Below are 15,000 nucleotides of genomic sequence, written 5' to 3'. Positions count from 1 at the left end.
AACAGGAGAGATCGCATAACACTTCACTGAGAACCAAACTTAAAAACAACAACATTGAAAAAATATTTTTGTTTGTTTTTTACGTATTGGTCTGAGTGAAATGTTATGTGATCTCTCCTGTTGAAAAATGATGAAATGATGAAAATCTCTGGTACAATGCTGAAGCAGGAAGTGACATTTCACTTTGGCTCTCTATAGCAAAGCAGAGTTTCTACTTCAACCTGCATATTTCTGCTGAATTTATTGTAACAAATCTGAACAGAAGAAATTTAATATAAGATGGAAGAAGCAATATAATGAAATATAATGGAAGATATTTGCATGTTGTCCTGGGGTCGCGTTAAATGAATATTTTCCGTCTTTCGTTGAGTCCATCCTCACCTCCTCCATCACCGTCTGGTACGCTGCTGCCACTCTCAAGGACATTAACAGACTGCTGTGCTGAGAAGGTAATCGGATGCAACCTGCCATCCCTCCAGCGACCTGCATGCAGCCAGCACACTGAAGCGGTCTCTCAAGATCATGGCTGACCCCTCCCACCCCGGCCACAAACGCTTCAAAACACTCCCGCTCAGCAAGAGACTGACGTCTGTCAAGACCAGAACCACTCGCCACGAGAACAGCTTCTTCCCAAGCGCCATCAGCCTCACCAACAAGTTCAAATTCATATTTAATGTCCACGGAACACCTTCTCCACTCATGTACATATCTTATATATATTTGATTGCACTTACAAACGTTGTGATTGTCTTTTAGTTATCTTCCCTACTTCTTTATCTCTGTATATTGACCTGACTGCTACGCTGCTTACAGACACTAAGACAAATTCCTCGTATGTAACTTGCATACTGTGGCAATAAAAGTGATTCTGATTTTACACGTTTTTATTTGACAATGACAGAAAAAGCTTTCTATCATTTGAACAGAGGTAATAAAATAGATTGACACCATTTTTACGACCCTGTCTGTCGAAAAGATAAATAACGAGAAAGTCTAACGCAACCTCTGACACTGTCATATTTGCAAGTTGCCACATGGACTTATACTTTTTTACCTATGAATCATCCTAATGTATGATTTTAATCCTTCGGTCTGTTTATTTGTTTTTATGCAATGTCTTTATGAGCCATATCACAACAAAACACTAATGAGGGTTTCCAACTTCCATGATTGGAATTTGGAAACCCTCATTAGTGTGTTGCTTGCACCTGTGTTTACCCTGCCTTTTTGACACAAAATGGCCCCCGTGAGAAGGGTCTATTGTCTGTCATGCCTGTGATAGACAACACAATGATGTAGGATCTGAACGTGTGCAGAGGTTGCCATGGCATTGAAGCATGGCTGCTTTGCTTGGCAAATGCAGGTTCTTCTTTGAGCACATTATTTACCAGCAGGGGGTGGAGCCTAAGAAGCAGGGGGTGGAGCCTAACAAGGGAAAAGAATTAGCTGCATTCCACAGAAGCACAGAGTCATCTGATTTTTCCATGCTGTCAGTGTGTGTGCACACACACACACACACAATACACACACACACACACACACACACACACACACACACACACCTCGTTTCTCCCCGGTGAAGGGCACTACATCCTCTAGGTCCTTGAGCTCCAGCGCCTCCTTCTCCAGGTAGCTCAGCAGGCCTTCCCTGTTGAAGGCTCCTGTGTCCTTCTTGGCTGTCTGGTCCTTCTGACGCATGCTGGCTGGGAGGAGGGCGTTCTGATGGAGACAAGGAGACACATTAGATCAGTCAGTGGTTCTGATGGAGACAAGGAGACACATTAGATCAGTCAGTGGTTCTGATGGAGACAAGGAGACACATTAGATCAGTCAGTGGTTCTGATGGAGACAAGGAGACACATTAGATCAGTCAGTGGTTCTGATGGAGACAAGGAGACACATTAGATCAGTCAGTGGTTCTGATGGAGACAAGGAGACACATTAGATTAGTCAGTGGTTCTGATGGAGACAAGGAGACACATTAGATCAGTCATCATCTCACTGTAGACTGACTGACCAACACAGAAGTCTTCTTCAGTCCCAGAAAGTCTCGGGACAAAAGGACTCAAGATGTGTGTGGATAAACACAAATGAACAGTATGTTCTAACTGTTGTTTAGTGTTTCCTGTTGACTTGGTTTTGTTGACCTGTAGGGGGCGCTTTGTCTTACTTGGGACGGTTAGCTGGAATTTAAATAAGCAGCCAAGGGGCCCTGGGGAGATGTCATTATACTCTACAGCTCCACTCACAAATAAACACACAAACAACTTTGCTCCCCTCCCCTCCCCTCCCCCTTCAGAGTCTCCCCTCCTCTCCCCTCCCCTCCCCTCCCCCTTCAGAGTCTCCCCTCCCCTCCCCCTTCAGAGTCTCCCCTCCCCTCCCCATTCAGAGTCTCCCCTCCTCTCCCCTCGCCCCCCCTTCAGAGTCTCCCCTCCCCCTTCAGAGTCTCCCCTCCCCTCCCCTCCCCCTTCAGAGTCTCCCTCCCCCTTCAGAGTCTCCCCTCCTCTCCCCTCCCCTCCCCCTTCAGAGTCTCCCCTCCCCTCCCCTCCTCTCCCCTCCCCTCCCCCTTCAGAGTCTCCCCTCCCCCTTCAGAGTCTCCCCTCCCCTCCCCTCCCCCTTCAGAGTCTCCCCTCCCCCTTCAGAGTCTCCCCTCCCCTCCCCCTTCAGAGTCTCCCCTCCCCTCCCCTCCCCCTTCAGAGTCTCCCCTCCCCTCCCCTCCCCCTTCAGAGTCTCCCCTCCCCTCCCCTCCCCTCCCCTCAACTAGTTCCCCTCCGAGGAGGCTGGGGACTGGGAGGAGCACTTGGAGGTTACATGTTACAATGTGTGATGTTCAATGCGTTCCACCAGTTCTTTTGTGATGACGGGTCAGTTGCTTTCTTGCTGTGCTCACTTTCCCTCGACCTGCCTTGTTTACTTCTGATAGACTTATTGATTGATCTTTTGCCCTAATTACCAACCCAACCCTCCATGGAAGGAGGGGCTTCTTGGTGGTTGTTGTCGGGAGGGAGGGAGGAGGAACAGTGTTGGTGTGTCTATGAATGCAGCTGCTGCACCGCACTCAAAACACAACATGTCTACTGTTAGTGGAGACATTGGACATCTCGTCCTCTTCTTCACAGAATTTTGTCCCTGTATGTTGAACATTTGTGCAAAATGCTAAAGTCTAGAAAGAAGCTCCTTGCTCCTTGCTCTGAGGGAGTAACAGTAACATAGAGAGGCAAAGTGACCGCCTACTTCCTGCTTCAGCACTGTACCAGAGATTTTCATCCGCCATATATTTTCTAGGGGTGGGGGAAAAAATCGATTCACCTAAGTATCGCGATTTTTAATGTCACGATTTTTTGGATCGATCTTTTATTCCAGAATCGATAATCGCAATTTTTTTTTTTTTTTTTTTTTTTTTTTGTGTGCTTGCAGTCAGGCCACTCACTGAACAGCAGGCCAGGCGCCGCCTACTGGTTTACTAGTGGTTTTATTACTTTATTAGTTAGTCTGAAGTAATAATTACACTTCAGGGTTAAAGTGGGTGCATCTCATTGTAAAATTGGACTTCAAACGGCCCAAATCTGGCTTCAAACGGCCCAAATTTCACGCGCGTTGGCCCATATCGGCCTGGCCTGCTTGGTATCTAATGCCCGGCCTGAATTATGATCCCAGTCCGCCCCTGTTTTTAACTATATCGCCCAGCCCTACTCATGATATATAATATACAGTCTCTAGTGTATGATTCAACTTTTCCCATGTTCTAATCTAGTGTAAAAAAGCAAACAAACTGAAAAAAGAAAAGAAAAAATAGACAAAAATCGCAATAAATCGTAATATCGAATCGCAATAATCGTAGAATCGCAATACTTAAGAATCGCAATATAAATCGAATCGGCACCCAAGAATCGTGATAGTATCGAATCGGGAGATAAGTGAATCGCCACAGCCCTAATATTTTCCCATAGACATTTCGTAAAATGCTCATAAAAATAGTTTTACTTGGTCACACCAAACGGTTCAGCTATATTTAGAATCAGGAGAGACCATTCACTCTGATCAAAACAAAACAAAACACGAAAAAATATTTTCTTTAAATCCGTGTTTTTTTTATGTTTTGGTCTGAGTGAAATGTTATGCGATCTCTCCTCTTTCTAAATATATCTGAACCGTTTGGTTTGAACAAGTAAAACTATTTTTATAAGCATTTTACGAAATGTCTATGGGAAAATAAGTGGCGGATGAAAATCTCTGGTACAGTGCTGAAGCAGGAAGTGACGTTCCACTTTGGCTCTCTATTGCTTTTCCCTCTATGAACACCATGTTATTATCTCTATATTCAAATTGTTTATGAGAGTCTACTCTGTTTTTTACCAATTCTAAAAAATGCATTTTTGAATCATCCATTTTCCCAACACCTTCCTCTGCCCTCTCCCTCACAGGATCTCCCACTGAGGAGTCCTGGAGCTGCTCCAGGCTTGGTCCGAGCCCTCCTCACCTCTGGGTCCATCTCCTCCAGGGCCGTCTCCAGCTGTTGGAGCTCCTCCGCCGACAGCTTGTTGAGGATCTCATCTTCATCGATCTCCTTGTACTTGTCCAGGTCCTTCTTGTATGACAAGGCCATGATGGCACTGGCTCCAGCTAGCTAGACAGCAGAAGACAGCCACACTGCTCCAGACCAGGGGAAGCTACCTAAACACAAGCAAGCACAAACACACCCACTGGTAAACAAACACAGACACTGGTAAACAAACACACCTACTGGTAAACAAACACACCTACTGGTAAACAAACACAGACACTGGTAAACAAACACACCTACTGGTAAACAAACACACCTACTGGTAAACAAACACAGACACTGGTAAACAAACACAGACACTGGTAAACAAACACACCTACTGGTAAACAAACACACCTACTGGTAAACAAACACACCCACTGGTAAACAAACACAGACACAGGTAAACAAACACACCTACTGGTAAACAAACACAGACACAGGTAAACAAACACACCTACTGGTAAACAAACACAGACACTGGTAAACAAACACAGACACTGGTAAACAAACACACCTACTGGTAAACAAACACACCTACTGGTAAACAAACACACCCACTGGTAAACAAACACAGACACAGGTAAACAAACACACCTACTGGTAAACAAACACACCTACTGGTAAACAAACACAGACACTGGTAAACAAACACACCTACTGGTAAACAAACACACCTACTGGTAAACAAACACAGACACTGGTAAACAAACACACCTACTGGTAAACAAACACAGACACTGGTAAACAAACACAGACACTGGTAAACAAACACACCTACTGGTAAACAAACACACCTACTGGTAAATAAACACATACATGACAGAAAGAAGAGGTAGAACATTATTTCATTAGTGGAACAAAACCCAACCCATGTAATTACAGCTAAACAAACGCACATTTCCGAGATGCACTTTTTGTGGACCAACCGATACGAGGGATCAGCATGACGTCACTTGCCACCCAGAAATGTGGAACCCCGCGGCGGTTATTAGTATGAGTTGTGCCAAACAAACGTTAATATCTCAAAAACTATACATGACTAGGGATGCAGGGGTTAACCGGTTTGACTATTAACCACGATTTAAAACGTCACGGTTATATAACCGCAGAGGCTCCGCTACACCGAGTGTTTTGTTTCACAACAGTCCGTCAGTTTAAACTCCCATGCGGCGCAGACGGCGCTGGAAGGAGAGGAACCTGTCTCTCTCGCTTCGTTTCCGCACGGACTATTTAGCGGAGGCACCAAACACAGGCAGCTGCCATGTCTCCCAGTAGTAGCCAGTCTGTAGCCTAGCCATGGATGCCAGCCCAACATAAATGTTGCAATACATGTCCCGCAAGGTTTCTGAGATTAGGGGAAAGTCTGAGCTGGTGTTACGTTAAACCAAACGTGGGGAAGAGGCAGCGGATTTGTTTAGCGTTAACATACAGTCATTGACGTTAACGTTAGCTGTTGTGGCTAATGTTAGCTAGCTGGCCATAGCCTAGCGTACATAGTTCCTCAAGCTCGTTGTGACCAAACATCCCCGCATTTAAAGCACTTCATGCTCCCAGCGCTGGCCTAAACCATAGAGAACCTCATGCTTTACACGAAAAGAAACATCAAGGGTTTGTGTCAACTCCAAAAGCAACCCGCTAACGTTACATGTAGGCCTAATAACGTGAAGCTAACGTAGCTAGCTGCTTGGCAGTCATGATCTGACTGAGACAAGGAAAACAAATGCGCACATTACATAACAAACACCAGTCAACACCACAGAGTGTCCTTTCTTTAATCCAGAGGGAGCATTTTCCAGTAAAAAGTGAAACGACACATGATGGCTTATAGTGAGGCTTTCCATGCCTGCCCCAAGCCCCATCATCACTTCAATAGAACTGACCCCAATGCAAAATTCATTTCAGACGGCACATTTAGTTGCCAGTAACATGCCAATAAGAGTCTACTATGCCTTTTGTGTTTTTTTCTGCAGACTAAGCAGCTATAGGCTTTCGCTTCTATAAAATAATAATAAAATATTTTTTGTATTATATATATATATATATATATATTATATATATTATATCAGAAATGTTGTTTGTTTTATGTTCACAATAGTGATGTCAGTTAGATTTGATTAGGTCAGAGCCATGGAATATTAAATCATCCATCTTTGCTCACTACATCTGCCCTTTCTTCTTTTTTTAATCCCAGGTGTGCATAAAATACAGGTTAAGAACTTATTTTTTTAAATACAAAAATGTGAAAAAAGTAACAATAGTATGTTTAACGTATCGGTTATTGGCCAGGAGAATATTTATCGGTTAGCGTAGGCCTATACTATCGGCTGTAAAAATCCATATCGTGCATTAGTATTCCGGAAGGCAGCAACTGTTAAGATTGTGGGGGAAATACAATAAAACCTCTATTTAGAGAATGCTCATGTGATTTTTATACGTCCATAACAATAATCGTGAAACCGTGATAATCGTGGTTTTTTCTCAGACTATAATCGTACATCAAAATTTATAATCGTTGCATCCCACATGACATCGGTTATATTTTGACATTCTGAGTGAGAGCAGGAGTAGCTCAAGAGTTTGATGTATAACATAAGCATGTCGTGTTAAAGTTGTGTGAACTGTCGCAGTTTTTATAATGTAAACAGAGTTAACTGGCTAGAGTCAGACACTCGAGCCTTGCGCCACTTGTGCTCCATAGGGTTCCCGCATCTCGCTGGAGGTTAGAATAGTAAGACCTCTGATCACACACACACACACACACACACACACACACACACACACACACACACACACACACACACACACACACACACACACACACACACACACACACGTTCATGTCGGCACAGTCTGCTGAGTGCAGAACACATGATCAACGTAAAGCAGATTGAGAAAGCTTCTTCTTATCAGAGCTCACAGTTACAGATAAGGCAGTAATGGAAGAAAGTCAAAAGTAGAGCGATAAGAGAGAATGTATAATAACAATCTCACTATAATAACTGGCAGAGAGCTGTGGTTCTGTGGCGCACAATTGCTTGAGTGACATCACTGATGAGTGATGACATCACTATTGCTTCAGTGACATCACTGATGATGACATCACAATCGCTCGAGTGACATCACTGGTAACGGGCACACTGCATTAATTTACTGATCCAATATGTGCCTATGTGATATTTAGTATATTTGTGTATATCAACATTCAACATAATATCCATGCCTAAAGGAAAAAATCTAAAGGGAACGTCACTGTTGTACATTTATCATAATCACCAATATTCTGGGGAAAAGGGGTTATTTTCATTTCTTGGCTGACAGGGCAATGAAAAGATATACTGAAGGGCCAGTCCAATTCTGATGTACTAGTTAACTCATTCATGGCCAGCCACTTTTGGAGAACGGACGCTCCCAGTGCCAGAGTTTCAGAGCGTTTTCAGTGATTTCTCGAGGCCCACAGAATATTGTGTGATATTACTATGTAAACACCGAACATGCACAAAGAACGATGAGACTCTCTTCTATCATCAGCAAAAAAAAGTTTATTGATATCATTTTCCGTTCTTTAGTTATCAGCCGGAGAAGATAGGTGGATTTCAGCAAAAACACACGTTTCAATTTAGAAGCTGAGATATTCAGCCTTTTGTGAAATGAAGCATTTCAAGCACATCACTGACTCTGAAGCTAATATTTTCTCATGTAATGACACCTCAAAAATAATTTCCTTCAATAAAACAGTGAAAACAAAGGAATTTTGTTTGGCCAAATAATATTTTTTTAGCTGCAACCAGCAGCGTTGGCCCCTGCGTGCGCAGACCCTACACCTTCTTGCTGGTCTTGATTTACTGCTGGTGGGCATCAGATATTCTAGCTTGTTTGCCTGTCTCTGTCCATCGAGCCTGCTGTCTGGGTCTGTGTTTACTGTCAATGGTTGTATGCTGCCCTGCGTGCCCCACCCCCCTCCTCCTCCTCCGTGGGAGTGTCTCTGCTGGCTCTGCTGGGTTTGCTCTGCGTTTGCTCTGCACTGAAAAGTGCGCTGCACCCCGCTTTTTCACAGCGTGTCGCCGGCTCCCAGCTGAGAATAATGTAACTTTTCAGAAAGACGCTGGTGTCGGCAACTAAATCATATGGAGGGGCTATCGCAGCGGAGACGGAGGGGCTCAATTGTGGCAGCAGATTGACTGCTGTTCACAGGCACAGCTAACGTTATGCTTCATGCATATCGATGCATACCGATGCCGTTTCCGTTTCCATAACGACTTCTTCTCTGTTTTTTACTCAACTTTCTCTAATCTGGAGAGCACTGTCGCCACCTAATGGGTCGGTAAAATAGGTTATACACATTCAACATGCCCCAAAATTTTACAGGAGATGGATCTGGCTTTGATCCACGTCCCACCGTCAAAAAACGCAATTGACGACTTTAGTCGTCATTGGCACTCTATGTTACTATCCGAATTGACGACTATAGTCGTCATTGGCACTCAATGAGTTAAGATAGAATCAAGCTCAGATGAGTGAGTGAGGGAGAGAGAGTGTGTTTTGTGAGTGAGGGAGAGAGAGTGTGTTCTGTGTGAGTGAGGGAGAGAGAGTGTGTTCTGTGAGTGAGGGAGAGAGAGTGTGTTCTGTGTGAGTGAGGGAGAGAGAGTGTGTTCTGTGAGTGAGGGAGAGAGAGTGTGTTCTGTGTGAGTGAGGGAGAGAGAGTGTGTTCTGTGTGAGTGAGGGAGAGAGAGTGTGTTCTGTGAGTGAGGGAGAGAGAGTGTGTTCTGTGTGAGTGAGGGAGAGAGAGTGTGTTCTGTGAGTGAGGGAGAGTGTGTTCTGTGAGTGAGGGAGAGAGAGTGTGTTCTGTGAGTGAGGGAGAGAGAGTGTGTTCTGTGAGTGAGGGAGAGAGAGTGTGTTCTGTGAGTGAGGGAGAGAGAGTGTGTTCTGTGAGTGAGAGAGAGAGAGTGTGTTCTGTGAGTGAGGGAGAGAGAGTGTGTTCTGTGAGTGAGGGAGAGAGAGTGTGTTCTGTGAGTGAGGGAGAGAGAGTGTGTTCTGTGAGTGAGGGAGAGAGAGTGTGTGTTCTGTGAGTGAGGGAGAGAGAGAGTTCTGGTTCTGTCACACGGAGTGAAGAGGCTACAGCCGGTCCCTCTCCCACGCCACCGGCCCAACACAAATGACCTCATGGTTTTCCAAATTCCCTGCAGGACCCCACAGCTGGGCCACACACACTCTCTCTCTCACACACACACACACACCACACACACTCTCTCACACACACACACACACACACACACACACACACACTTACTTTAATTTCTGTATTTGGATTTTCCATTAAGGACATACATAATCACATCAAAATCCAAATGTATCTCAGAGTCAAAACCGTGCCGACGTAAAGACGTTGGGTCTGACCATGTGAGACGACCTGAACATTCTCTCCAATTTCAGACAGGTTCCCTGAAGATCCAACAACAATCCAGGCTCTGTACTAGACTAATGCTTCTCCTGACCTCCTCCATTAGACCAGAGCTGCCACGTTCTCCTCACCTCCTCCATTAAACCAGAGCTACCACGTTCTCCTGACCTCCTCCATTAGACCAGAGCTACCACGTTCTCCTCACCTCCTCCATTAGACCAGAGCTACCACGTTCTCCTCACCTCCTCCATTAGACCAGAGCTGCCACGTTCTCCTCACCTCCTCCATTAGACCAGAGCTACCACGTTCTCCTCACCTCCTCCATTAGACTAGAGCAACCACGTTCTCCTGACCTCCTCCATTAGACTAGAGCTACCACGTTCTCCTCCTCACCTCCTCCATTAAACCAGAGCTACCACGTTCTCCTCACCTCCTCCATTAAACCAGAGCTACCACGTTCTCCTCCTCACCTCCTCCATTAAACCAGAGCTACCACGTTCTCCTCACCTCCTCCAGTAGACCAGAGCTACCACGTTCTCCTCACCTCCTCCATTAGACTAGAGCTACCACGTTCTCCTCACCTCCTCATTAGACCAGAGCTACCACGTTCTCCTGACCTCCTCCATTAGACCAGAGCTACCACGTTCTCCTCACCTCCTCCATTAGACCAGAGCTACCACGTTCTCCTCACCTCCTCCATTAGACCAGAGGTACCACGTTCTCCTCACCTCCTCCATTAGACCAGAGCTACCACGTTCTCCTCACCTCCTCCATTAGACCAGAGCTACCATGTTCTCCTCACCTCCTCCATTAGACCAGAGCTACCACGTTCTCCTCACCTCCTCCAGTAGACCAGAGCTACCACGTTCTCCTCACCTCCTCCATTAGACTAGAGCTACCACGTTCTCCTCACCTCCTCATTAGACCAGAGCTACCACGTTCTCCTGACCTCCTCCATTAGACCAGAGCTACCACGTTCTCCTCACCTCCTCCATTAGACCAGAGCTACCACGTTCTCCTCACCTCCTCCATTAGACCAGAGGTACCACGTTCTCCTCACCTCCTCCATTAGACCAGAGCTACCATGTTCTCCTCACCTCCTCCATTAGACCAGAGCTACCATGTTCTCCTCACCTCCTCCATTAGACTAGAGCAACCACGTTCTCCTGACCTCCTCCATTAGACTAGAGCTACCACGTTCTCCTCCTCACCTCCTCCATTAAACCAGAGCTACCACGTTCTCCTCACCTCCTCCATTAAACCAGAGCTACCACGTTCTCCTCCTCACCTCCTCCATTAAACCAGAGCTACCACGTTCTCCTCACCTCCTCCAGTAGACCAGAGCTACCACGTTCTCCTCACCTCCTCCATTAGACTAGAGCTACCACGTTCTCCTCACCTCCTCATTAGACCAGAGCTACCACGTTCTCCTGACCTCCTCCATTAGACCAGAGCTACCACGTTCTCCTCACCTCCTCCATTAGACCAGAGCTACCACGTTCTCCTCACCTCCTCCATTAGACCAGAGCTACCACGTTCTCCTCACCTCCTCCATTAGACCAGAGCTACCACGTTCTCCTCACCTCCTCCATTAGACCAGAGCTACCACGTTCTCCTCACCTCCTCCATTAGACCAGAGGTACCACGTTCTCCTCACCTCCTCCATTAAACCAGAGCTACCACGTTCTCCTGACCTCCTCCATTAGACCAGAGCTACCACGTTCTCCTCACCTCCTCCATTAGACCAGAGCTACCACGTTCTCCTCACCTCCTCCATTAGACCAGAGCTACCACGTTCTCCTCACCTCCTCCATTAGACCAGAGCTACCATGTTCTCCTCACCTCCTCCATTAAACCAGAGCTACCACGTTCTCCTCACCTCCTCCATTAGACCAGAGCTACCACGTTCTCCTCACCTCCTCCATTAGACCAGAGGTACCACGTTCTCCTCACCTCCTCCATTAGACCAGAGCTACCATGTTCTCCTCACCTCCTCCATTAGACCAGAGCTACCACGTTCCAACAGTTCATCCAAAATGCTTATGACTAGGGGTGCACCGATCACTTTTTTGCCACCGATCACCGATTGCCGATCACCTATGGCAAATATCTGCCCAACCGATCATCGACCGATCACCGATTACTAGGGGTGTCACAATATATCGTCCCACGAAATTTCGCGATAGTAAAACGTCACGATATGTATCGTTGAGATGAAATCTCATATCGCAATTTTTTTTTTCTTTTTTTTTTCTTTTTTTTTCCCAAAAAATAGACTAAGAAACGTCTTTGTTTGTTGAAGTTCAATGTGTGGAAAGTAGTTCAGTTGAACAAGTCTCTGAAGAGACACATGAGAAGTTATACAGGAGAGAAACCATTCAATTGAGTTTCTGGCAAAACTGTTTACTTGACAGGAAAAACTGAAGATGCATAAAAAATAGATTAAGAAAAGTCTTGTTGTTTGAGTTTGAAGAAAAACTGAAGATGCATAATGAGAATTTATACTGCTGAGAAACCTTTTAGTTCAAAGTAAATCTAAGTGACGGTGTAACTCATTCTATTTCAAGATAAGCCTCATCTCCAATCTCATGTTTTTTCTAGTTGTTATTGTAATAACAATTTCCCACAACAGCATGTTTTGTATTTGTGCATTTCAAATAAAATACTACTTTTCCAGTCATATATTGTCATTATTCAAGTTTAAAAAAATATTGTTAAAATCGTATCGTATCGTATCGTTATCGTGAACCCAGTATCGTGATACGTATCGTATCGTGAACTGAGTGTATCGTGAACTGAGTGTATCGTGACACCCCTACCGATTACCGATCAACGATATATAAACTCCTCAAAAAAAGTTTGGAAACTTTATTTTAGGTCGATTATTTCTCCCCTTTAACTCATTGAGTGCCAGCCACTTTTGGAGAACGGATGCTCCCAGTGCCAGAGTTTCAGAGCGTTTTCAGTGATTTCTCGAGGCCCACAGAATATTGTGTGATATTACTATGTAAACACTGAACACGCACAAAGAACGATGAGACTCTATTCTATCATCTGCAAAAAAAAGTTTATTGATCCCATTTTCCGTTCTTTAGTTATGAGCCGGAGAAGATAGCTTGATTCATCCAAAAACAGCAATTTTTTTCTAGAAGCTGAGATAATTGGCCTTTTGTGAAATTAAACATTTCAAGCACATCACTGACTCTGAAGCTAATCTTTTCTAATGTAGTCACACCTCAAAAATAATTTCCTTCAATAAAACAGTGAAGGCCAGGGAATTCTGTTTGGCAGAATAATATTTTTTAGCTACAACCAGCAGCGCTGGCCCCTGCGTGCGCTGCTGGTTGCAGCTTCTTGCTGGTCTTGATTTGCTGCTGGTGGGCATCGGATATTCTGGCTTGCGTTTGTCAATCCTGTCCTGCTGCCTGGGTCTGTCTGGGTGTTGCGCGCTGCTCTGCGTGCCCCCCCCCCCCCCCATCCCCCCCCCCCCCCCCGCCCCGCCTCGCCTCAACTGCACACTCCTCCTCCTGTCTGTGGTGGCTCTCTGCTGAGTTTGCTGTGCGCACAGTGAAGGGACATCGACATCCTGCTTTTTTACAGCGTTCCGCGTGTGTTTGTCACCGGCAACGATGCTTCCAGTTGAGAATAATAACAACTCCACGGTGTGGATGTGCGGATGTGCTGTCCGGCTCAATTGTGGGAGCAGATTGGCTGCTGCAGGCACAGCTGCAGTAACGTGCTTCAGCATATCGATGCATACGGATGCGATGCGATTTCCGTTTCCATAACGACTTCTTCTTTGTTTTTTCCTTGCCTTTCTGTTATGTGGAGAGCACTGTCGCCACCTAAGGGTTCTGTAAAATAGGTTAGACACATCCAATAGCTATAATATTTGTACATCAGAGGCAGAAGGCTTTGATCGACGCCCCACCGTCAAAAAACGCAATTGACGAACATGTCCGTCCTTGGCACTCTACGTTACTATTTGAAATGACGAACATGTCCGTCCTTGGCACTCAATGAGTTAATAATACCAATTGGCATTGTATTTTATATTGTTGGAAAGCCTGATTAGTGATAGGGTTTTTTTTTTATAATATATATATATATATATATATATATATATATATATATATATATATATAAAAATATCGTCAATCAGCCGAAATATCGTCAATCAGCCGATCGCATATTTGAGGTCAAAATCGGCCGATACAGATTGCTTGCCGATCGATCGGTGCACCCCTACTTATGAGAGTCATAGCAGAGCCATTAGGCATGGCAGGCAGCAGATGAAGCTGGGCTAAAATGTCAGCATGGACGGGAGCCATCAGAGCTTATGATTATTATGCTAATATGCTCGACAATAGTAATAATCACACCCTTATGCTCCATTGAATAATGACTCAATCACAGAATGGGAAATGGAGTCATTACTTCCACTGCACTGCTACTGCAGGATGTAAACAAAGGCTACAGCTAACTGGGAGGAAGGAGATTGACCATACGATGAGAGGGTCTAAGCTCATTTCTCAGGTCAAGGCAGGTGCTGCTTAAACAGGATAAACGGTTCACTTCACACTATAACCATTAAGACCTACGGGCAGCCAGATAATGTAAATAGGAAAGAAAATCATACTGCAAAAATGGCATGAGTTGAGTCAATATTTGAGAACATTTCTCTGACAGCTGGAAAGCAGAGAAGCAAGCCTCCAATCTGATCAGCAAGAGGCCAAACCTGGAGCCGCTCCAGTGACGACGGCTTAGAGACACACGTTCATCTTTTCATCTCTTCATTTCATCTCTCAAACCAGCTTCATCAATTCCAACATGTCTAAAACAGCAAAGGGAACCACAAAACTATGATCAGAAGGGATCATGGCACAAATACTCTGCCCCACCCCAAGACCTGTGACAACTGCTCAGAATAACCCCATTATCATAACCTCATTATCCCACTTTGTCCAAACACGTTCCACCTCACTGGCACATGATTCAACACATCCAAAACAGTGGCCAGTGTTTACGAGAAGGCCCAGCGCTGGTGACTGTCCAC

At 45.1% G+C, this 15,000-nt stretch overlaps 1 protein-coding gene across 1 annotated transcript in view; it reads right to left on the bottom strand.

The window, feature by feature from the left end:
* The window catches only part of tmod2 (tropomodulin 2), a 43,806-nt gene that overhangs the window by 22,857 nt on the left and 5,949 nt on the right, over positions 1–15,000 (bottom strand). Inside the window, exons 2-3 of the mRNA XM_083652614.1 lie at positions 4,481–4,674; positions 1,563–1,719 (exon numbers count right to left, since the gene is read on the bottom strand). Of these exons, the coding sequence (XP_083508740.1) occupies positions 1,563–1,719; positions 4,481–4,606 (283 nt within the window). The 5' untranslated portion in view covers positions 4,607–4,674. The remainder of the gene's footprint in view (positions 1–1,562; positions 1,720–4,480; positions 4,675–15,000) is intronic.

Source organism: Poromitra crassiceps (assembly GCF_964638095.1).
Source record: "Poromitra crassiceps genome assembly, chromosome: 16".
Taxonomy (NCBI): Eukaryota; Metazoa; Chordata; class Actinopteri; order Beryciformes; family Melamphaidae; genus Poromitra; species Poromitra crassiceps.
Note: the sequence above shows the minus strand (reverse complement) of the source record. Positions and strands in the feature narration are given on the sequence as shown.